This window comes from Gallus gallus, chromosome 8 (genome assembly GCF_016699485.2).
Source record: "Gallus gallus isolate bGalGal1 chromosome 8, bGalGal1.mat.broiler.GRCg7b, whole genome shotgun sequence".
In the NCBI taxonomy this organism is placed as follows: domain Eukaryota; kingdom Metazoa; phylum Chordata; class Aves; order Galliformes; family Phasianidae; genus Gallus; species Gallus gallus.
This window is the reverse complement of record NC_052539.1, coordinates 20,191,810-20,215,812: the sequence shown is the minus strand read 5'-3', so window position 1 is coordinate 20,215,812 and position 24,003 is coordinate 20,191,810. Positions and strand designations below refer to the sequence as shown.

Genomic DNA, 24,003 nt, shown 5'->3' with positions numbered 1-24,003 from the left:
ATTACAGTTTAATTGGAGTTTAATCTTTTTTTTTTTTTTCTTGTTCCCCTTCTTCTGAGTTCAGTGCTGTAAACCAAGCAGCCAATGGAACAGAGAAGTAAAGCAGCAGAGCTGCTGCCAGCTGCCATGTTGTAGCAGAGCCCTATGGTTTATGCTGAGATGTTCTGTGCAGGAGGCCATGCTGGTCCCCTGGAAAGTGCCAGATGAAGGGAAATACTGGAGTGTGCACTTGTTATAATAATGATTTTTTTAATTACTTGGGTGCATTGATGGCAAGCTACTGACCTCCAATATTCGATATGTTAAAAGACGGTTTTGTCAGTTGGAAGGCAGACAGAAAAATTATCTGCTTTCTGTGTGCCTCAAGCTATCACAGGCGGAGGCCCATGAGACCGCATCTCTCTGTGCGTGTGCCTACCCTTCAGCAGCCACGCCATCCTGCTGCAGTGGTTTACTGCCCAGCGCAGGGAATGAATGGATTCCCAGCAGTTCCCATTGAGTGACAGTGTGGTCTCATCCCAGTACCAGGGGGCATGCCTAGAGCCCCCAGTAGGGCTCATCAGAACAGGAGTAACTGGGAAAGGGCAGCTCTGGGACGCCGTGTCAGGCCGTGCAGTGGCACTACTGCTCCCCGAGTGCCTCCTGCCCCGTTGGGAGTTCATTGTTCTGTGGGGGTGGGCAGGAGCCCCGTACTTCTCTATGTTTGGGATGGAGCTCTGCCCTTGCCTGCAGCTCTGCTGTGGCTGATCCCTCGGCAGCACCCACGCGGGTCACAGGAGCATGTTTTGGTTGCAGGAAGATGGACAGCAGAGGAGACCTTCCTAATGATCTTTTGAGTGTTGTTCTGATGGCTGCTTTCTGTTTGTCTCTCATTTCAGCTGACTGGGATTATTCAAGGCATGGTGGATGGGCAGCCGAGCCTCCAGCAAGTGCTTGAGGTAAGCAGAGTAACCTTTATTTCCTGAACTCTGACCTCTGGTCCTGTCGTCTCCTCTTCATCTCCTTCCCTGCACCCTCCCCTCGCTGAGAATCGAACCGCGTAATTTGACTATGATTACAGCTTCATTAGAATAACATTTGCTGTCACGTCGGTGACACGCTGCTGAGAGTATTGAACCATTGATCTGTCATTTCCAGCTGTTCATGTCAAGGGTACTGACAAGATATCCAAACTCCTGCCAGTAGATAGGAGAAGAGGCGATTCTTGCTTGAGCCAGTTTTAAAGGACCGAGGCGTTGCTTGAGACCACTGCTCTGGAAGCTCTGCCTTTTTTCCTTCCCCTCTCTCAGCACTTTATTAAATTAATTTTTTCTACCTATTTAAATGCTAAATAATACATGTAGCATCGAAGGAAAATGCCTCTAAAATCTAATCTGGAGGATTTGCAAATGCAGATATAGCCCTAATAATGCCATCTGCTTAATGTTGAATTCCTACAGCATTTAGAGCTTAATTAGCTTGGAAGTGTTTCTCCATCAATAGCTTTTGTTGGTAGTCAAATAATGAAGGAAACCTCCCCAAGCAGAGCCCTCTCAGGCTGCAGGTTGCTGCTCAATGCATTGTCTCTGTCAGGATTTCCGCTGCTGTGTTACCTAATTGTTCCTAATCAGAATAATTGTAACAATTGCTTATGTGAAGAAATCAAATTAAAGGCTTTAAAATCCTCCATGGAGACAGCACTTCATGGGCACTCACATCAGAGTTCAGCAGGGTTGCAGCAGGAGCTTTGCTGCCAGATCCTGGAGGTGCAGGTCCTCACGGGGCCAGGAGTGTTCTCCTTTGGGATGGTTGCTCCCAGGAGGGCTGTTGTAGCTGGAATGAATGTCTTCTTAGGGGGTTTAGCCTAGGTTAGTTCTGCCTGGTTGTTCCCTAAGGTGGGTGTGCATCCTCCAGCTTACTGTGGCCCGTTTGTGAAGTGAATCCAGAACATCTTTCCCTGTAGGAAGTTTATTGGGAATACTAGGCTCACTCGAAACCCATGCTGAATGAATTGTAAGGAGGAAGGAGAGACCTGAGAGTGGAAGGGGGGACGCCTGCCTTTGGCTGTGACTGCTGCAGTGTTCAGATGTATCCAGTCCTTTGTCTCTCTCTCTCTCTCTCCTATATCCTTTGTGTGAAGGGGAGTGTGTGAGCAATGCTGTGGTTGAGGGACACCATCCCAGCATGCTTGTGTTATCCTGGATATTCAAGCAGGTAGTCAGAAGCTCCTGCTCCAATTTGTTTGGCTGCCTCATTCCCTTCAGCTTACAGCCTGATGCCTGGAGGGCCATCATGGAGCCCCTTGCTTTGGCTTCTCTTGCCCTCCCCCAGACCACACTGGAGTGCTTCAAGAAATAAGTGCATTCCTCTTGGCTGGAGGGGAAACAAGTTGAGGTCCCTACAAGCCCATTTGGTACAGGGAGAGGAGAAGTGCAGGAATGCCAGGTAACAGCACAGCTGTATTGTCCCGTTAAGGCTGCACAACTTCCATCCCTCTGTGAGCAGAGCAGCTGCAGTGCCTGATAAAATCATCTCCGCTCTGGTTGCCTGATGTCTCCTATCAGAAATCTTCAAAGGTCCAAACGTGCTGTTGTTCAGATGGCAAGCAAAAAGAGAAGAGAAGAGAGGGAGAGGGGTGGATAAGATCACAATTTTCTTCTCTCTTGATTGCAAGCAGCTTATCTGAGTTTAACTGTTGTGGCTCGGCCTGTCTCTGCAAAACTCATCCCCTTTTCTTGCCTTCCTTTCAGAGGGTCGACGAGTGGATGGCGAAGGAAGGCCTCTTAGATCCCAGCGTCAAGTCGATTTTTGTGACCTGTGGAGACTGGGATTTGAAAGTGATGTGAGTATGGAAAGGGAGGGAGGGTTTTCTGGGCTTTATTGCTCCATGCTTGCCTGTAATGTGGATGTCTTTGTCCTTCAAGCCTCCGACTGTCCCCAGTCTTTATTTTTCAGGGAAGTCGTTGTTCGCCGTGCATAATTGGGAGTGGAGGGTTGTTTAAGAAGACAGGTAGGTGCTAGGCATAGAGCCAGATCGTTGCCCAGGATAATCTCTGTAGCAAACGAATCCTTTCATAACCCCGAGAAAGGTTTAAACTGGGGCTTTGTGATATTTCCTGTTTTTAGCCAACATATTTTCCAAAGGGATGATTGTACCTGAGCATACGAGTGAAACTCCATTTCTGAGCACTCAAATCCAGCAGTAGTCCTTACCTGGCTTTGGAATGCAGGGCCTTCCTCTCTGTCATCTTGGCACATTAACTGGATGTGAATTAAAGTGGTCTTTGGGATAAGAGTACAAGCCAAGTCTGACGTGCTTCATCAATCTTTTGCATTGCTGAGGTCATGTTCATGAGTGGGGTGACTGGCATCTAGAGAGTATCAGGTGGGGACCTGCATTGAGGTCTACAAGTGCTGGTGGATGTGCATGTTTTCTCATGTAAATAGCCAGACCAGCAACCCAGAAATGTGATTCTAAAAAAGTGAAGTTGTGTCTAGGAATGAAGTTAATCTAACCTGTAAGATATTTGCAGAGTATTATCATATTGTGCTGAATTCACCTTGATTGCTGTAAACTTGCTTCAGCTTTTCATTTCCTCAGAGTGCTGGGTAAAGGCTCCTGTTGTTATCACATCAGTAAAGCCTGGACTTGACACATACGAAGCTAAGCTGACATCCACAACTCGTTAGTAGTGTTACTTGGTGTTCACTGTGACGTTGGTTTCCACAAGCTGGAAGTCTAAATAAACTGCACACAGCCAGGGAGCAATCAGCACTGGTTCCTTCCCTGCAGAGTGGTCTTTGTAGAGTGGCAGCTCCTTGCTTCCTCATGGTATGATTAGTGAGGCATGAGATACGGGGATCGAAGCAGCAGCACAAGCGCTAGTGGAGATGAGGAATTTGCCATGCTCTTTTGAGTCAGAATTTGCTGGGACTCTGCTGGGGTCGTGACCAGAACTTGTATATGAGTATATTGCCAATTCTTCTGTCACTGACTTAATGTGTTTTTCTTTGTAATTCATACTTAAACGTCTGTTAGAGACCAACACAAAGCTGCAGGGATGTGCTAAACATCTATTTCCAATCTCTTCTCTTTTCTTAGCACTTTCCTTCTCTGTTGTTGTTTTGAGAGTCCAGCTTACTGCTTTTGGTGATGGTTGTGAGGAACAGCTGTGGTTTGCTGTGTCTCAAAGCCTGTCTTCCCATCCTCTTCACACCAGGCTAACGAGGTTCCCAGATAACGAAATCGTAACTCAGTGTCGGTGTGAAATAGGCAACCTTCTGCATTTTTCTCTTTCATCAGAGGCTGATAGCAGGGAAATATAGTGAAGATGAGCCCTGTTTCTGGTGAGCCATGGGGGCTGTGGGGTGAGCTGGGCCAGCAGGACACGCAGCTCTGGAGCCCAGATACTTGATTCGCCATTTGCAGCGGTCTCTTGCATGGATTGTGCCTCACTAGTCAGCTGGAAAAGAACACTCCACTCCTGGCCATGAGGCTGCAGTGAGTGGTTCATTTCTCCCTCTTCCTTTTTAAAAAAAAATGTTTTAAACCATTAACTTCAGAATTCAATCCCGAAGCGTCTCCAGGGCAGAGCAGAAAATACATTTTGTGTTTCCAACCACAGATACGGGGAGCCTGGCTGCAGCCGCTCAGTGAGTAGCGCATCGCACTGCTCCGCCACCGATTGGGTGCAGCAGCGTGCAGCGTCACATCTGATTAGCTCCATGCCAGTGAATGAGGCTTGAGTGAGGACTCCCTGCCAGCTCTGACTTGTCTCATTTCCCATTACTTTTATCCGTCACCACAAATGCCGAGTCTCCCTCCTAAACTAATTAAGTTTGTGTGTGTTTAGACACATTGCCAAATAGGGTTTAGCAAAGCAGAACTGAGCATCTCTTTTTAAAGAGGGAAGGTGCAGAGCTGAAACGAGGCTGCTTAGACAGGGAGATGCATCCTCAGAGAGGTGGAACATCTAGGAAATATTCCAGGGAATTACCTTGTGCTTCCCTAAAAGACTTGCAGTGTTGCTGGTGCCCTGTTCTACCAAGTGGAGTCCACGCGCTTGGCACTGAAGGTACTGGGACAGAGAGGGGAGGTGGTGCTGCTTGTCCAAGTTTGGAGGAGTGTTCTTGGAAGCATTGCATGGTGAAAATCCCACTGGATTCTGGAGGAGTTCTGGAGCAAGCTGTATTCCTCTCACCAGCGTCTCGTGTGGTTTGTAGTTCCTTGCCCTTAGCTTGGCTGTTGGTAGAGAACTGTGCAGCTTTGTTCCTGGCTTCTTCAGCAAAGACTTGGGCATTGCTCGGCTTCAGTCTACGTGTGCTGTTCTACACGTGCTGAGGAATGATGTGGGTGCTTCCAGCAGATGCCAGGGCATCGGGAAGCGCACAGAGAAGAGCAAATTGAGTTTGGGGTGGTGGCTGGGTCACAGAGAAGAACCTACCAGCCTGTCACCATTCAGTGGTGGATGTGGGGACAAGGTGTGTAAATAACCCTGTCAGAGCCTGAGTTGCAGCATGCGTAGTACTCAGCTGAGAGAAAAGTGCAAGGGGAACAGTTTTTGCCAAGGTGCAGAGCTCTGATGAGAGTCTAGCAGCGTTCAAGATGGATGCCCAGCTGCTAAAGTACCCGTGAAGCCTCTGCTTGTCTTAGGAGTCTTCAGAGAGTGAGGTGCTGTGTGGCTGCACACTTGCCTTTTCTTGAACAACTGAGCTTTCCTGGTAGATCACAGAGCTGTTCCTGCCTGGCTTCCCTCTGAGCACCAGTCACAAGGAGCCGGGAGAAGGACAAGCACCTGGGAAAGGCTCGTGGAGGCACCAGTTGAGGTCCTCCGCCCTGCTGCTCATAGCTTGGTCATGGTCATGGAGCAAAACACAAAGGCAAGTCACTGCTGGAAGATTTGGCTGCTGCTGCTAGAGAGAGGGCTCCAAAACAGAGTGCTGCTGGCTGCCGGCTTTCAGCTCTGAGCCAGGCTGGAGTCGGGGAGACAGCAGCTCTCCTGCCGCCCCTCCCCTTCCCTCTTGTTAAGATGCAATTTCTTTAATGAGGAAAACCTCTTGAGTATGAACATCACCTTTCTGAAGGCATGTCCTGACAAGGCAGTTCAAGCCGACAGAGTCGCATCTCAGCTTCAGCAAATATCAGTCACTCATTACAGAGACTTCTCCCCTCCACCCCCCAGCAGCACCCCTCATTCCCAGACAAGGGAATGAATCACACTCCTGCTCTTGAATACATCATGACAGTCGTGGTTCTAATGAGAGAAGGCCATTCATTCTGGGTGGAAAGTTCCCTGTGCCGACACAGAAATGTTATTAATTAAAGAGAGCTACCTGAAGCAAAAGATGAAAGGAGCACCAGACCTGCCAAGCTAAAATATGAGTGGGGATACAGCCTCGTTAGGCACACGGTCCTCGGGCACAGCGGGAGGATTCCTTCAGCCTGTTGCAAGGAGCTCTCCTCCAAGTCAAAAAGCTCCGGGGCCGGATTCAGACCCAGCTTCAGTGGCAGGACCTCATCCTGCACGCAGGTGGAACTGCTGCTGGTGTTTAAACAGATCGCATTGATGTGGCATTGAACGGTGAGGGTAACATACCCCTGAAGGGCCGAGGGAGCCGCTGACTGCAGGAGATGATTTTAGCAGAAAAAGAGGGTACTGGGAGTCTGCCGAGGTTGAGCCCTTGTGCTGTAAGCTCTTCAGTGTGCTTTCTCTCTTCTGAAATGTCAAATTGCCTCCCTCCGTGTGTGGAACCATTTTGCCCGCTCTGTAAGTGCAATGTGAATTAATCTAGGCAACCAAAGGAATGTTTTCACTGTGTGCTCCTGCTACAGAGCTGAGACACAGCACGGGTAGGTGATAGGCCTGTGGTCACGCGTGCATTGTGCATGCAGGCAGAGGCAGGGAAAGGAACTGAAGCCATGTGTGCTGAACCTCAGAGCTGCACCTCAATGTCAGAAGCACAAGTCAGTCCTCCTTCCAGGTTTGGATCGTTCTGCAAATGCATCAGGAGAGTAAAAGCATGCGTAGGCTTTGCTCTGCGTACCTCCGGTACGAAGGTGTTTGTACTGCACTTACCGTGGCTGATCACAACGTGCTAATTTATTTCTTTACAGGAAACTACTGCTCAGAAGTTTTTTATTTTCTTAAATAAGTGTTAAAATGCTAGTACTCTCTAATGCAGTGATATAACATTGTGAAGTGTCTTGAAATGTTTATAGCCCTTGGTGCTCTTCCTAGGTTGCACATTAGTAAATTCTGAGCAATGAATTATACCACTGCTTAATTCATTGTTACTCTTTGAGCCCTTTCTGTGCAAGTGGCACTGGCTGGGAGGACGCTTGCCTTCTGATACCAGCTCAGAGTGTGTCAGTAGGTTGAGCTTTCTGGCCTTCTGTCCTGACAGCTTGGTTTGGGATCAACGTTAGGTTATGAAGAAGATGAAGAATCAATGGTATTGGTGTCCCTTGTGCATGCTCTTCCTTATCGCAGTAACAGGAGGGGGTCAGCAGTCTCTGTGTGGGGCAGAAGTTGCAGGCAGCCCCTGAGTTGGGTGCGTGGGGCTGCATGGGTAGCTGTGGGGAGAGGCAGGAGAAAGCATAGGTTGAGCTGGTTAGGTGATGGCGTCGTAGGAGCTAGCTTCAGAGAGTGGCTTTGAGGAAAGAACTGGTAACAGAAATGTAGTAATCTGCCTTTAAAAAGAAGACAGTAATTGCAACTAAAATCTTTGGATTCGCTTTTTTGTTACTTCAGTGCAGATTGTTTTGCTGACCAAGCCGATGGTATATCCTTTCACGTGGTTCCATTGGCTCAAGAAGAGGTTGGTGAACTGCAGTGCGGGGATGGGACTGAATATCCAGGGTCAAGAACCTTTTGAGTCAGCTCTGCTGATGGAGTTGTTCATGTAATTACATCCTAAAGTGCACTGCCGGAGCTAAGCAAGGGAGCCTTATGAGCATGCTCTCCTCTAGCACTTACAGGGAGCAGCACTGACCCCATTCACTTCTGTGACCCTGCAGGCCAGCTTTTTGTTTTTAAAGGAAATGATATCAGTGATGCAAAATAAATCTTGGATTTTTCAGGTTTCCCCCTTAAAAATAAGAGTGTACAATGCTTATTTAAAATTAGCTTTGCACCCTTGATTTTTGTTATCCCTCTGCAGCGGTTCCCCACCTGTCTCCTGTTCCTGCCTTTGTTTGAAATGCCTTGGTTGCATGAAGCTTCTTGAGGGCAACACTGAGATGTGTGACTGTGAGAATGCCTTTGCGTTAGGTTTTGGACATGAAATCTTTGTGCAGGGATCGTCATACAGTGGACTATCGCTTTCGGGTCTGCTGCTTGCCTGGCGCGTCATAGCAGAGATGTTTGTCACAGTCAGGGCTGTAGTTGCCAAAGATTTATTGAGCTGTGATGCCTGACGCACGCTGTGGAGCATGGATGCTGCTGCTTGGGAATCAGTGCCAAAGAAGTTGGTGGAGAAACTTGAAATAAATTTATGGTGTAGGGGAAAATGAGACAGGCGTTGCATGAAATACTTCATTTCCAGCAATGAACCCTCGAGGTGGGGTAACAAATGGAGAAGGTGGATTTTCCATACTTGGATAAATAACACAAGCTGTGTTTGAACGCTGGACTGAATGCAAGCCATCGGTCCCAGTATCGTCTTATCATACAGTAGGGAAAAATAATTCCTTCTGCAATAGAAATCTCTTAAGGTGAATTCTGTGTCCAGTGTTATAATGAATTTAGGCAGCACAGCTTCAAAACCAATGGATCTATAATGAATATTTGGTAAAAAGCACCCCTGGCCTTCCTTGCATATATGAGAGACCTCTGATAGCAACTCAACATCACAGTTACCCCATGCCCTGAGGGGTCAGAAAGCTGGCTGACTTGAGGAGCGTTAAGGAGAAACCACTGGAGGACTCTTTATCATCTGAGTTTGGGTGTGTGCAACATGAGGAGTAGCTTCATCAATTGTGACTTCTCCTTATTACTTCAAAAAGCGTAATTTTTCTAGCACTAGACAGCTGTAGTGTTTCATGCTGGGGCTGAAATGTCAGCTGTCTCCCTTTAGATCTCAGCTCTTCTGAGCTTCCAGCAGAAGCAAGGCAGTTGTGTGTTTGCATCACTGCTGCCTTCCCAGTGGCCTTGCTAGGAGTAGTGTGCTCGTGGCTGCTCAGGTTGGAGAGCTCTGCTTGAAAAATACTGCTAGCCTGGGAGCAGCCTCTTTGTTATAGTCGAGCTTGGCATAACTCGGTGGCTTTCTTGAAAGCATTTTAATTGTTTGCATGCTTTTTTCCTGTTGGGAGCCATTTTCCTGGATGGGTTCAGTCCCTTTCCTCCTGGAGCTCCTGACTGGCACAGACCTACTGGGCCATCTTGAGGTCATCCTTGGTATTTTCCCTCGAGCGTATTCTCATGTGCGTTGTCCAGCCACTCTCCATAGCCTGAGGAGTCGATGTCTGGGTGAGTGTGGGACACCACAGCTGCAGATAACTTTTTGAGCTAAGTCCACTCCATGTTGGAGTTACCTTTTCCTATGTGTTTGGCACGCCGAAGAGCGTGTCTTGTGCTCGGCTCTGGACCAGCTATTGATGTGAGGCAAATGGAGGTGGCACGCAGAAGAGCAAGATGGAAGACTTGGGGGAAGAGGAGTGAGGAGTGAGGATGCAGTGTGACGTGCCAGCAGGGCTGTGTGGGAGGCTCGTGCTGCCCAACCCGCTGTCCTGCCTGGAACCCCCCAGCTTTCTTTGCCTCCTTTGAGGGCTTCCTCCTTCAATCTGCCCAGCACCTGCATTCCAAGTCACCATCTCCTTCTGTAGGTGCCTTTGGTCATCTCTACTGTCCCTGCTCAATTCTACCACACTGGGCTGCTCTCAGTGCCACTGTCTGCCTGGGCTGGGCTCAGCTCCATCCTTAGTGCAGAGCCACGTGCTGTGCAGCCAGGCAAGGCGGAAGGCTGCAGCCCCTCTCCTCCAGCTCACCGTGCTCCCCAAGCTGAGGAGAACGGTTACATTTTATGGGCCATTTAGCTTCCCAATGGTGATCCTAATTCTTCACAGCATGCGTGTGCCATTTCTGATTATTAAAAGGACCCCTGAAAAGGAGCTGCCCTCTGAGTCAGTGCTCTTCTGCGCAGTTAATTGCGGGAGGGTTTTGCTTAGAAAGTGAGGCTTAATATTTCCATAGCCCAGGTTCTACCGACCACAGGGAATGACCTCAGCGTGCTGTCAGGGAAGAATGCCTGTCTCATGCAATGCAGACTTGGGACTGCGGTGAACGAAGCCCACTTGTTTAGTGCATAGAGACACAGGGTGCTTTAAGGGCTGGCTGGCCAGGTGTCTGAGCCTTTCATCCTTTCATCTCTCTGTCTTTATATTGTGTGACACTTCGGGTGCCGAAATAGCTTCCATTCCTCGGGGGCCCGAGCAGGCTCTGCAGTTACGGGAAAGGAGTGATTACCTCTGAGTGACACGTTAGCTGAAGGATGGATGGCTGCGGTCGCATGGCAGGTGGGAGATGGATGGGTGGAGGGTGGGTTAAGGGGAGGTTCTTGTCAAGTCCCTGTGGTGTCTGCTAGAAAACAGAGCTGGCAAGCCATCAGGTTGTGTGCTTCAGGTGTGAGGAACCTGCCAAGCTCCCTGGCACTGGGAAATGCCAAGTGGAGTGTTCCTGACACGTGGAGCGCAGCAGTGTGACAGAATGAATGAGGCTGGTGTGGAGGGGTTAACACATGCGAAGGTGGTCGGCGGAGGTAAGATTTGCCAGCAGGGTAACTCAGCCCAATGGCAAGACCACGTGAAAGAATTCAGAGCTTGCAAGAAGAATGCTGGAAGTTGTCAGTTGCCAAAGTTTTCCGCGTTTGCTGCAGGAAATTGGTGGCTTAAGTGGATCTAAGCACCAGGGTCTTGCACCGGTTATATAGATAAGGTGAAATTAGGTAGAGGCTCAGTAATTAATTCCTCTTTCTGTGACCTGGATGGGAAATGATTCTCACTTGCTACTCTTCCTCAGAAGTTCCTTCAGAAGCTGGTAGGGACTCTGGTTATGAAACCCAGGAAGCAAAGAGGATCCCTGGGTGCCTGACACTTCCTTTTCTCTGCTGGTTTTTTCTCGCAGGCAGCCTCGGGCTGCCTGTCTCTTTGTTAAGAGAGTGACAGCAATGTGACACCGTGAAAATAATTACTAACAAATCACGGTGGTGACTGCAAACAGCTCGCTGCCTTCAGAGGCATGTCAGGGAGCATTAGAGCAGGGCCGTGGGAGCCGTGGAGCAGCTAGGGGCTCTGTCTCTGCTCTAGGCTGAGGGGAGCTTTGGAGACCTTTGGCGCCCGCCACCCCCACGTCATTCCCTTCTCGTTGGCTTTTTCTTTCTTTCCTCCCTTCCCTGCCTTTGCCATCAATAATTAAGCCCATTAATTGCACAGTGAGCTCAGGAAAGCTGAGAATGGTGAGGCTGGGCTTCTGCCTGCCCTGCATTCAGCAGTCAACCACAGAGTAGCAGAAGCATTTCTGGAGGAGTGCTGGGGACAGAAGTATATCCAGGCTGTGCTCCCCATCTTGCAGCCCTTGTGGCTGTCCTGGGCAGGGATGTGTGTTAGCTGCGTGCCCTTAGGAATTGGTGTGCTGCTGGTGCACATTTGGAGAATTGTTCCTGTCTTCGTCCTCAGCAGTTGCTGATCTCAGTGATTCAGTGATCCCGAAAGCAGGTTTGCACTTGTGCAGAGCATCACAGCAGGTATGCAGCTGATGCCCATCCCCAGCAAAAGAACGCACATAGGAAGGAGAGGACCTTCCAAGATGCTGTAGGGATGGTGCCAGTCAGCAGGGCTGGAGCTGTAGGTGAATGTCATCTTCAGAGAGCAAACAGCAGACAGGTCACAGTTGAAGAAGGTGGTTGGTGCCAAACACAGCAGCTAGGGGAATCTGCAGAGATGCTCCTCACATACATGTCAGCAGCTGTGGCTGCCCTGCAGTAAGAATCATAGAATATCCCAAGTTGAAAGGGGCCCGTAAGGATCACAGAATCATAGAATGGCTTGAGTTGGAAGGGGTCTCAAAGATGACATAGTTGGAACCTCGCTGCTGTGGGCTCGTTGCCCCCCACCAGCTCAGGCTGCCCAGGGCCCCATCCAGACTGGCCTTGGACACCTCCCGAGATGGGGCATCTGCAGCTTTTCTGGGCAGCCTCTGACCCAGGCAAGGAGCAGGAGAATGGGGGTGAGACTGCAGCCACAGGCTCCTTCTCCACCGAGCAGCCCTCTTCCCCATTCCCCTGGTTACTCAAGTGATTTCCCCGACTGTCACATCTGTAAATAATGTTGCTGGCACATCTAGTGAGATGCGGAGTGGCGATGGAGGGGGGAGGGCTGATGCTGGCTCGTAACAGCCCCTCTCCCTGATTCATACAATATTTATGCAGGGGCTGGGAGTTGGCGGCACTGACCTCTGGGTCGGGCTGTTAAACAGCTCCCGCAGCCCCTGCATCCTAATTGCTGCACTTGTCCTTTGCTCTGGAGGATTCACTGCTCCTTCTCTCTGCTGAAGCAAATACTAATGGCAGCTCGTGCTTGGAGGTGGGGAGCAGGCTCTCTCCCTGCAAGAAAAAGCCAGAGTTGGTTCCCCTTGTGTAGGGCTGATCTGTAACAGCACAGAAACCTGTGTTCAGCCCGTTTCTCAGGGTGCTGGGCAACCTGTACTCCCAGCCTATGCTGAAAGCACACGGAGCCATCATGCATGTAATGCTTGGTTATATATCAGCAGAGGGGATGGGGTTACCCCCATCCCTCTGCCTCCTTTCTCTTAGTGGGGAGAGGAAGAGGAGGTAATCACAGAAGTCATTTGGATGTCTGTGGATCCAGTGACCCATGTGGCCACCCACGTCCTCATCCTGCCTTCCCGAGTTGGCAGCTCTCCTTCGTGACTGGAAAAATGCTGTTCAGACTGGAGACTAATGGCCTTTAAGTGACGTGATTGTATTATGTTAAGCGTCTATAGGCTTTACCATTAGGCACTAAACAGTTTATGACTCATAGCAGAGAAGCCCTGGTCCTGAAGAGTGTACGAGCTAAATGGTGAGGACAGGCAAAGGATGGGAGAGAGAGGCTTCCTCCTGCCTGTCGGGAGGGGAGCTGGAACAGGGTGCATGCTCTGTCCTTGAGCAGCACCTTGCTCTGGGTCTCTCATGCTCCAGTTTTCCAGGGAGCTGCTCCAGTGGGAAACTGTGCAGTCGGGGGAGAAGCGCCTTCAATTTCAGTTCAATTTTTGTGCCTGTTTTGGTTTTGAGGGGGCTTGGACACGATGCTTTGTGGATGCACTCGTTGCATCTTGTGCCCTGCCTTAATCAAGGAGTAGAGATGATGCTGTGCAGCAGGAGTCTGAGTGCTGCCTCTTCAGCCAGCTCGCGTGCAGAGGACCGGGCGATTACGAGACAAGGCTCTGTATGAAACTCTTCCTAAGAGGCTGTATAGACGGAAGAAGGACACGCTCTGTGTTACTAATTGGGCTCCACTGCAGCATGAGTCACAGAATCATTTAAATAGAGATCTCTATTCCAGCTTGCTGCTCTAAGAAGGGCTGACTTCAACCTCAGGCAGCTCACTCGGGGTCTTTTCTGAGTGTGTTTCCCCACCCCTCTGTCCCAGCGCTTTATTTCCTGTACAGTGAAGATGGGAAACTCCCCACCTGCAGCTTGTGGTCATGGCTCGTGACTTCCATCAAGAACATGTTTGTGCCAGAGGTGCACAGTATGCTAAGACTGCACACTGCTCTTGATAAGGTACTTTGTGATGTTATAAGCAACCAAACTGTCACGGCAAGCCTGCATGTAAAAATCTGGTTTAAAGTTTTTTATGTAGTGTCAGATTCTCAGGGCTGAGGAGGTGACCCTCAGCCTTGGAGGATTTCCAATTTCTCTTTCCTTGGGAGCAACTTCATGCTCTTCTGCTGTCAAAGGCAAGTCCCCCCAGTGCTCCTCCCTGCTGGAAGGCAGCATTTGCCCTGACCCTGAATGCTGCTTTGCTGATCTGGAGAACTTGGAGGTTCTGCCTGCTGCACCCCTAACCTCAGCTGAACTGTAAAGCCAGCAAGTCCTGCTTTCCTGCATGGTAATTAGGTGGTTATTTAAAATCAAAAGGCTGCATTCGTAGCTTGGCTACTTATTCCCACTGGCTGCCTACTAACAGCAGTAGAGTTACTCCAGATTTACTCCCACATGTATAGCAGGAGAATCAGGCCCGGTAAATAGAGCTATGAATCTTTTTAAGAGAAGCTGTTAAGCAGTAGCACATAGATTTATTGTAGCATCATGTGTGTGCAATTGTTGATGAACATCTTCTGTTGGAGGCTGAATACCTACTGTGTTACAGCCTTGCTTTTAATGTTGAGATAGCATCTCTGCCAGCATTGAGCTGACGCACAGACAGAAACACATAAAAGGGCCAGATTTCACATGGTGCTAAATGCCTTCATGTTTCATTAAGGTTGATGGCAGTGGAAGGCACGCCGTACTTTGCAGGGCAAGCAAGTGATGGCGAGCCTTTGGAGCTTCCTAGGTGGAAATGTGAGTGGGACTGAGGGAACGCAGTGCCGGCCAGAAAAAGGCAGGAAGCTCTGAGAGTGCCAGGTATTAGCCTCGCTGCTTAGCCAGGGTTTTTTGGCCTCATTACCCTAATCCAATCAAAGATTGATGGAAAAAGCTAACACGCTCTCCAGTGAAGGGGTTTGTGTGCAGCCTGCTTCCCTCACTGGGCGCTCAGAGTGGCTTCTGTTATCTTTGTGCATCAGCACACCTCCCCGGGCCCTGCGGAGCCTCCGCACGCCTCGGTGTGTGCTCTTCTCCTGCACTGTGGCTCTCTTATTACTAATGGAGCATGGATGCATTTTAGCTGCTGGTCAGCCCTCATTAATATCCAGAGATGACAGGTTGACATTTGTAAAGAAGACTTGCATTGACCTTCATGTTGTGCATCGGTGCGGTTGCCATGTGGTGCCCTGTGCTGAATGCTGCCGCCTCAGGAATGCATTTGTGCTAGCAGAGGAGCAGGCTTCTCTGTCACCCTTTGCTGCTGCCAGTAGTGCAGGCAGAGTGCCTGGGTGCCTCTGCACCCCTCTGCCCCCCTCTGCCCATCCCTGGGACCGTTCTCCGTAGCCCCAACCCCGGCAAGTGGCATTGGGTGATGATGGGCTTGCAGTTGTGGCTCCTTTGGAGGTTGTTTCTGGTTCCCCACAGTGGAACTGTGCCCCTTGGGTTCTGGGACTTTTTTCTGGCTCTCACCTGGAGTGCAGCAGGCAGAGTTGTGCCAGCCCAAGTACCTGCGTGCTGTCGGCTGCCTGTCCCCCCCTACCTCCAAACCACTCATCCCAGTATGAGGGCTGCAGCCAGCTCAGCTCTGACATTTATTAACAGAGGGGCTTTGAAACAAGGCAGGCTGCTCCTGCAAAGGCTGCTCGCTGCAACTCCGTCTCCTCTCGCCAGCCCATCTGAAGCAATGGCTGCTGGTGTTGAAATTCATTAGTGCTCCCTGACAGGCGATGGAGGCTGGCTCTGTCTGTTCCCACTTCCCTGCTCTCATGTCCCCGCTTCACGCATGCTGATATTTAAAGCTGATGTGCGGCTCGTAGGCTTGTTGCGCTGTGACAAGTTTGGGGGTGGCTGAGAGAACTGAGAGGGTGGAAGAAAGGCAGAGCGAGATGGGGAGGGGGGGAGAAGGCACCTGTCTCGGGGTTTCTGCGAGAGCCTGGGGCTTTTCAGACCCTCTCCAAATGTATTGTCTTGGCACAGCTGCTGCTTGTGGATCGAAGTGCAGTGATGGATGCAGAGGGATGGAGGCACAGGGAAGGCAGTCACCTGGCAGGGGCTCCTCCGGCCCGTTGACCAAGCCTTGCTCTTGGCAGCTGTCCTGCTCCCTTGGGTGACACCTCGCTTCTGCTCTGTGCTGCCACATCCCAGCATCTTCACTGAGGTTCCCCACGCTCCTTCAGCAGAGGATTTCCAGGGCAGGAACGTGCTCGCCCTCTGCTTGGCAGATCGGTGCAGCGGGGTTGGCTGGGCCACAATTAAAATGTTCTGCATCTCTTCCAACTCAAGGTCTCCAGTGCATGGATTTTCTATTTTTATTTTTTTTTTGAAAGCTGCAACCAGGTCTATAAATATCAAGATTTAATGTCCCTTTATCTTTCCCAAAGAGAGACTTATTCTTTAAACTGGCTCGATATCAATACACCCGGTGTGTAGAAAGTGGCCCAATTTCTTTGTCTCCTGACATCTTGAACCCAGAAGCAGATGGACGTTAACCAGCTCTGATGAGTTGGGAGAATCAAGCATTAATTTTTTATAGGCGAGGACCACCTGAGTGACGGAAATCAATTATGGCCGGCCCTCCCCTTCCATATTAATGTGGTGGCTCCGAGCAGAGGCGGAGGAACCTGTTGAAATGAGAAACCCCTATTTCTTAGTTTGACCCCCTGGATAATTAGGGTTAAATTGATATGCTATCGCACCGGTGACACATTTTATCTGCCTCTGTTTGTACAAGAGGATACAATAGTGGAGGAAGGACCAATTTGTGCCCTGCTCTAGCTAACCAGACCGAGATAAAAGGTGTCACTGGTACGATAACGTTCTTGCCTCACGCTCCTTTATTGTTGCTCAATTTGCCTTTTTTTTTTTTTTTAAATCCCATTCTCTCTTACTTTCAATACCCTTGGTCATATTTTAACTCCATGCCATCGCATAATGATGCCCTGCTAAATGTGTGTGGAGATAGGCAACTCTGGCTGACAGCCTTCCCCGATAACCGAATTCCATCCCATCCATCACTAGGCTGCTCTCCTTAACTTAAGGGAAGTGATAACTAAAGGAAGGCCGTTTATCAACGCTGAGCTCTGTGCTTCTCACTGGCTTCAGTGGGAGGAATGCAGCCGGGTGACATCACTTCCCATTTACCTCCCGTTCTTCTCCAGACCCCATTTACCCCACAGCATGAAGAAGACCAGGGCTGGGTAGAAGATTGAGCCTGGGGTAAGGGAGCCCTCTGAAAATGGAAGTGCAGGCTTCAGCAGAGCTGCATTGGAGGCTGGAGGATCACGCAGCCATTTTCAGGCTTCTCTGGCAAGTGGCTGAAGCGCAGTCGTTGACTGGTGAGATTGTGTGGAGAGGAGGCAGCGAGTCTTCATTCAGCATGGTGGGACCCTTGTTGACTCCAGGGAGCCTCCATCCCTGGAGGTATTTCAGAGATACGTGGGTGTGACACTGAGAAACATGGTTTAGTGATGGGACTTGGCAGGTTGGGTTGACGTATGCACCTGATGGTCTTGAAGGTCTTCTCCAACTTTGATGACTCTGTGATTCTGTATCCTGAGCTATTTGCTTGAGCACAGCTGTTCTACTGATCAAGGTTGAATTTTGCCAAATGAGGAGCCATACTGAGCATAAGGCCTGTTTGCCAAATGATAGAATAATTCAAGTTGGAAGGGACCTTTAAAGGCCATCTAGTCCAACTCCTCCGCAATTGAACAGGGTCACCTACAGCTAGATCAGGTTGCTCTGAGCCTGGCACAGCTTGGTCCAAATGAGCTGCTCAAGTCAACAGCGATCCTAATAAATGGAGATGCTTTCTTAAAGGCCTTGGCAGTTTTATTCCCCAGGAGAGCCACAGGTTTGCCATGCCCGTTCCAACCTGGAGAGGATGATCCCCAGGCTGGGGAGCATGGACCCACTGCAGGTGACAACCTTGGAGCTAGGAGTGCTTTCCTGGATGCTGCCTTCTGTGCAATGAGAGCCCCCAAATCCCCATGTCTGTGCTGAGAGCTCTGCAGCCCCAGACTACACCAGAACATAGGGCAGTCCTTTGGTGAGGACAAGGTGCTCAGGGCTGTCTCCTTGTTAGCCTGGGGCCACCTGACCTGAATCTTCCAGCTCAGGAAGTAGAGGCTGACAACCTGCCCAGGTTATGGCATGAGTATGGAGCTGCCAGTGCTTTAAAAACTTGGTGAAGTCTCTCTGGTGCTAATGTGAAATGAGGGGAGCAGAAGCACGGAGGGGGAGGGGGAATGTCCTTAGGTCACACAGCTCCACAGCCAGTTTCTGGGGTTGTTACTTGTTTGCAAAAATGGGTCATTTATTTAGTTGACATATTTATTTGGAACATTTATTTTCTCCAATTAAAGCCCTACTGTCCAGCGCCCTGGGCTTACTGCCATCAGTCTCAGGGTGGGAGAAGAACCTAGCTGTCCTGTTTCCTGTCCCTTTTGGTCCCACAGGGATGGAAATGCTTTGGTGTCATTCATTGCGCTGGGTGGTTAGCTGTCACTACATGTTGCTAACAAGAACGGTGCTGTACTGGCTTGTCCTGGGCCCTGTCCATATATTAAGTGAGATGAGAATGATTCCTCTAGCTGGAGCCAGGTTGAAGGCTGTATTAATGAAGATTTCTTGGGCTGAGAGGGGAGACCATTTAGTAACACACTTCTTGCTAACTGCTCTTGCGGTCCTCTCTAGCTAAAGCGAACAGTCCCAAAGGTGGAGCTGATTCCATTCCTTTGTTAGACCCATCGTTTATTTGAGATGGTTCCTTTTCTTGTGATGTTTTTTCATTTGGGCCCCCATAGAAAGCAGCTTTCTTAGGATGCTGGTTGGGCTTGGTGGTGTCTGTTCAGCTCTGGGGTGTCATGGACACGTGTAATGGCTGCCAAGTGCACAGAGCAGGCTGGCTTTTATGTGCTGGCCATGCAGTTGTGAGGAGTGGCTCCAGGTGGTTCATTTCAGAGCAATGGTACTGGCATCAGATGAGCTGTGCCAAGAGATGAGAGCGTGCTGTCAGGTTGTGTTGCTTACCTTGCAGATCGCTTCGGTTCTGCCGCTGTAAGCTCATTCTTTGGACAGAACAGATTCCTGTGGACCTCCTTATTTAAATGTTTTTGTATGCCATAAATTACCACTCCTAAATGAGGCTATGTATGTGTTTACAGGACTAGGTGCTTGGGTTTGGCACAGTCTGTCCCTTCCTCGTCCTAAGCATGCTCACGAAGGCAGCTCACTGCTGGGGCTGGACATGGCAGCTCCACTGGCCATGTATTCCTGGGAGATTCCTCTGGATATGTTTGCCAGCTTTGGTCCTTTCCTTCCCTTCAGGAATTTAGGTAGCACAGAGAGCAAACCATTCCTTTGGTTACTGTGATACACAGAATCTCATGTTACCCACACGTGCTGTCTGCATCCCCTCTTGGTTTCTTCATAGTGCAGCTGCTCTAGATCTGAAGGGATGCTGCCCTGGAAATCAGAGGGCTTGGAGCTAGGCTGAGCTCTCAGTTACCATACAGGGGCTGATGGTGCACTCAGCTCAGAATTTGTTCCTGAATTTCAGCCCTGAATCTCAAGTCCAGTCTGTGTTCTCTGGGCTTTGCCCTGGACAGATGTGTGCTGGGATGCTGGAGCAGCTGATGCTGGCACTTGCGGCTCTTCCCTTCTCCCCTGCAGTTCCCACATGTCCAAGGAAGTTGTGAGATTTCCCCACCCCCTCTGTTTTCGAAAGCCAATTCCTGGGGTTGTGGCTTTTAACATGCACAAATGAGTCTAATTTAGTCATTTATTTAGTTGACATATTTATTTGGGATGTTCCTTTGCTTCAGTTAAAGATCCTGCGACCAGTGCCCCAGGCATGCTCAGCAGTACGTGAATGAACAAGATCCATCAATTACTCCTGATTGGATCAAACCGGCTGGGGAGGACTCCCATAACTCATCTCTAGCACAGCTGGAGCCCCGGTTTTGCTTCTCAGCCTTCTCCATCCATGGGCAGAGCATGGTCCTCTGCATGTCTGGCACTGTGCGGGAGGAGCCACTTTTCAAATCCAGGGCTCTTGGTGTCCCTCTGCTCCCATATACACTGAGCCCTGTCGGCAGAGGTTAAACATTTATGCTTGCAGCTCTGGCCACTGCTGCTCAAACCTGCAGTGGAACAATGTGCAGCACTTCGTATCTTCAGCCTGGCTGTGGCTGAGTGCGTGTCAGGCTTCAGCCAAGCTGTGCTCTCGTGAGGTTTGTTTGCTACTGTCCTTTCTGATGTGCAGCCTGCTGCTGCAGGCTGGAGGGGCTCTTCCATCTCAGAGCGAAATGTGCTTAATAAAACAGAGTTTGTGTTGTCAGGACAGTAATTGAATCAAACCTGCTCTCTCTTCTCTCTTACAGGTTACCAGGACAATGCCAGTACTTAGGGCTGCCGGTTGCTGATTACTTCAAACAGTGGATTAATCTGAAAAAGGTACTTTTGTGCAAGCTGCCATGGTCTCCGTCTCCCTCTCCCCCCCCCCTCCCCCTTTTTCTTTCTTCTTTCCTCTTAAGGAGGTGTCTAATAACTACTGCTGTTTTGCATTGAAATGAGTTATTTTCTCAGAAGCTGGTCTCAGCGAGTCCTCTGGCTCCCTATTGTATCTCCTCTAATAGAGTCTTACTGTACTTGATGGGATATGTTCTGCAGCTGGGGAGAATCCCATTGTGGCAGCACAGTGCAGTGTCTCCATGTAATAGTGGGACACTGCTAGGCCCCTCACCAGCAAAGGTTTTGTTGATCCCAGTGCTGTGCACTCTATTTTGTTTGCAGCTGTGTAAGACTCCAAGGAGCATGGTTTCCTTCTGCTAAAATCCTGGTCGATAAGTGAGGAAGTATGCTTGTATAAAAACGAGCATTTCCCTTTGTGCTGTGTTGTCTCAGCAACATGTCCACCTAAGAGACCCGTGATCAAGTTGCAAAGCAAAATCCCTTGCACGTTGCAGTGTGGTGCTTCATCCGTGACTGGCAAGGAACAGCCTGCCATGCACCGACATGGATAAACATGGTGGAGCCCCGAGTGGCAAATGGGAGTGGAAAGAAAGAAACGAACATGTTACCCAGCTGTAACAGGGCTGGGAGGCTGGGATCTGTGCGAGGCGTATCTAGGATGGTCCTTCTGGTTAAACCTTGGGAGTGAGTAGGATTCCCTTCCCCCATCCAATTTCATGTTTTATTTGGGTTTCTGTGCCTTTTCCTCATAATTAGGGGTCTCGGTAAGTGGAATTTGCCTGTAAACAGCTTGTTGTAGTTATGGGCTTTTCTTTTGTTCTTTTTATTTATTTATTGTTTTAAATGGAAGCGTGAGTGACAGGCTGAGCGGCCGCAGAAGGACAATTTGCATGATCTGTTCCGTCAAATGGGGTAGAACATGAACTGAACAAGGGATGCTGGCAGCACATTCCCGGCTGAACTTGTCAAGGGGTCTTGTATTTCCCTGCTGTCAGAGCAAATCTTTTGGCTGATTGCTGGTCCTTGGTAAATGAAATCTGAAAGCACGTTGGGGCATTCTGCAGTTCAGTGACCATTAATGATCGCCATTTGAAGTTCACTAAACTTCCGGTGAATGGATAGCAGCTACATAACCAGCAGGTTGATGGCTTCAGAATAAGAATAATAATAAAAAATAATCCCGTGTCCCATGATGTTTGCTTGGCAGTAGGTTGATCCAGCTGTGCTCCTCCTCTGGGTCTATGGATGGATGACTTGGGGCTCTTTTCTGTAGCTCAAGGCTCTAGGATGTAGCATAGCAGGAGCTGGGATGTGTCATAACACAGACATCCAGGCAAGCAGCCGTTCTTCAAGACAAGTGTTCATGCACTGAGCTTCAGCACAAACTCTGATAGCGAGCTGAAGACTGTTGAGCACTGGTGAAGCACCAGGCACAGGGCTGAAGGACAGAGGGAAACATGGGAGCGCTCCCCTGCCCAGCTGGCTGCAGGGGTTGCATACTGAGAGTGTAGGATGGGACACATGGGCTGGGGCTTGCGTCTGCTTGTCCCAGTGCAGGTGTGTTTGTTTTTACCAGAGAGTGTTTCCAGCCTGAATAAATAATTCTGTGCAAGCAGCAGAACCCTGCAGTCTCGGTTTCTTGTGACTGAGCTCCCAGCATGAGACAAATAAGGATGGACGGGTGACTCGCCCCCCTGCTCCTCCCTTTGAGCTCAGGCGGCCCCTTTTCTCCTCCCTCTGGCAAGTTCCTGACTTAGAAACACCTCCTAGGTTGAGTGTGCCTCTGACCCGATCCATGAAGTGAAGATGTTGGGGGTGGTGTGAAACTGCTAATTTCTAGGTCATGGATAATGTGGAGACTTGGATCTTTCAGATGTTGAGAAAACAGTTCATCTGGGTGTAAATGGCATGCGTGACTGAGAGCAGCTTCCTGCAGAACAGTCCCACCTGCATCCTGTTGGCTTTTACTTGGGTCTCTGCTTGTGAGCGCTGATAATGAGAGCACCCCACTGAGTTTGGGAGCTGCAAATCCGGGTCCAGGGACATGTGCTGGGCAGGTGCGTGCGTGAGGCAGACATAGTTTGTTCCTGTGTGTAGCGATGCAAGCGACGAAATGTATTCCACGTTCCCTCTGCTCATGCACACGGGGCACACTTGTGTTGCACCAGGAAACCTTTTGGGGCTGGTCTGGCCTTGCAGGTGGTGCTGAGCTCCATCCTGCCTGCTGCCACGGTGTCTTGGATCTGAGCTAAAGCCTCCTGTGAAAGACAAAGGGAGAAGAGCTGCTCATGCACTTGACCGAGTTTGCAGAAGTTTTACCTTGCCCTGTGCCTCCCCCAGCCTGGTAGCACATCCCTGCTGCCAAGCCTGATCGGTGTTTGCTGACATTTTTAATGTCACTGAGCGATCGTGTATCTCTAGCGAGCTGTCAGGGTAGAGCTGACTCGGGGCAGAGAGTTGATCATGTTCTTCCCTTCGATGAGCTGAGCACGGAGGGAGGGCTGCAGGAAGCAGAGCCGTTCTGTGAATGCCGCAGCATTCTAGCTGTCCCCTTAAACCATCTCATGTGAGAGCCACCATCCTGCCTGCACGTGTCCCTTGTGCACCTGTCACCTGGCTGCTGCCCCACCGGCACCCTCAGGTAGCAGGGGTGGGTTTGTGAATGCCTACTGCATCAGAATCAGCTCCTGTCTGTGCTGCCCTGGCTCTCCTGGGAGCTGGTGTGGCTCAGTGTGCCAGCATCTGCTGCAGCCAGTGCTGTCAGTGCAGCCGCTGCTGTCGGTGCAACATGCAGATGTGGGTCAGGTCAGCTGCTCTGGTTCCCAGCCATCACCTTCACACTGGGACCGGTGGCTGTCTCTGACCCTGTGCCTGTTACCCACTGCATTCACTGCATCTGCTGCCATTCGTTTCTTTTTCTGAATCTGCTGACGCTTTCAGTTTCTACAGCATCCTGCAGCAATGAGTTTTGCTATTTAATTATGCATTAATTATACTGTTTATTCACACGTAGTGTGAAGATGCGTGTCCTTTCATTTCTTTTGAACCTACTGTCTGATCATTTTCGTGAACCTCAGCCTTGCCTTCTGTGAAAGAGCAAAGAAGTGGTGCCAGTTTCTCTCCCACTGTTGACGTGAGACCCCTGCCACAGTGTGCCTTAATGGTCTCTTTTGCAGCTCAGCACAACTGTTGGTGGGGAGCTGGCACAGAGCCACGAGCTGTTCCCTGACTCCAGAACTGGGCTGTGGGAGCTATTTTTGATGCTGCGTGTAGTGTCATCATCTTCCATTTCTTCTCTGGAGGTTAGGTAGTTATAAGAAAACTGAGGAGTATTTTATGTAACATTCAAGGATTTGTTTTATTCTTTATCTTTCAAATAATACTTCAGAAAGTCCATGCTGGGATAAGTACAGGGATGGTGTTTTCCAGGCCCAGCTTTTAGTGATCTGTAGGTATCTGTAGCTCGGAAGCAAACAGCTAATACATATAGACAAATATTTTGTCATCTGTTGGCTTTGTGAAATACAACAGAGGAAGGATGTAATAGGATGTTTTTGTTAATGTTTGGCAACTAGAAGTAAACACATCCTAAACAAACAAAAAGCTGTTAGCGAGTCTTTGTCTCTTCTCTGAATTAACACTTCCTTGTGCCTTGGGGATGGAAGGAGTTCTCAGGCACTTGGTGTTAGTGCTGTGAGTGCTTTGGATGAAGAACATTGAAATGGATGTTGTTAAGAAATAGTC

The 24,003-nt window shown here is 49.6% G+C and overlaps 1 protein-coding gene across 8 annotated transcripts in view; it reads left to right on the top strand.

Moving 5' to 3' along the window:
* ERI3 (ERI1 exoribonuclease family member 3) overlaps nt 1-24,003 on the top strand; it is a 97,213-nt gene that overhangs the window by 23,530 nt on the left and 49,680 nt on the right. For all 8 annotated transcript variants that reach the window (XR_003076577.3, XM_046944851.1, XM_015291305.4 and 5 more), the window contains 3 exons: nt 879-938; nt 2,730-2,821; nt 20,169-20,241. Coding sequence is in view for 7 of the 8 variants with exons in the window: in XM_046944851.1 (XP_046800807.1) it covers nt 879-938; nt 2,730-2,821; nt 20,169-20,241 (225 nt within the window). In the remaining variant the exon portion in view is untranslated. The remainder of the gene's footprint in view (nt 1-878; nt 939-2,729; nt 2,822-20,168; nt 20,242-24,003) is intronic.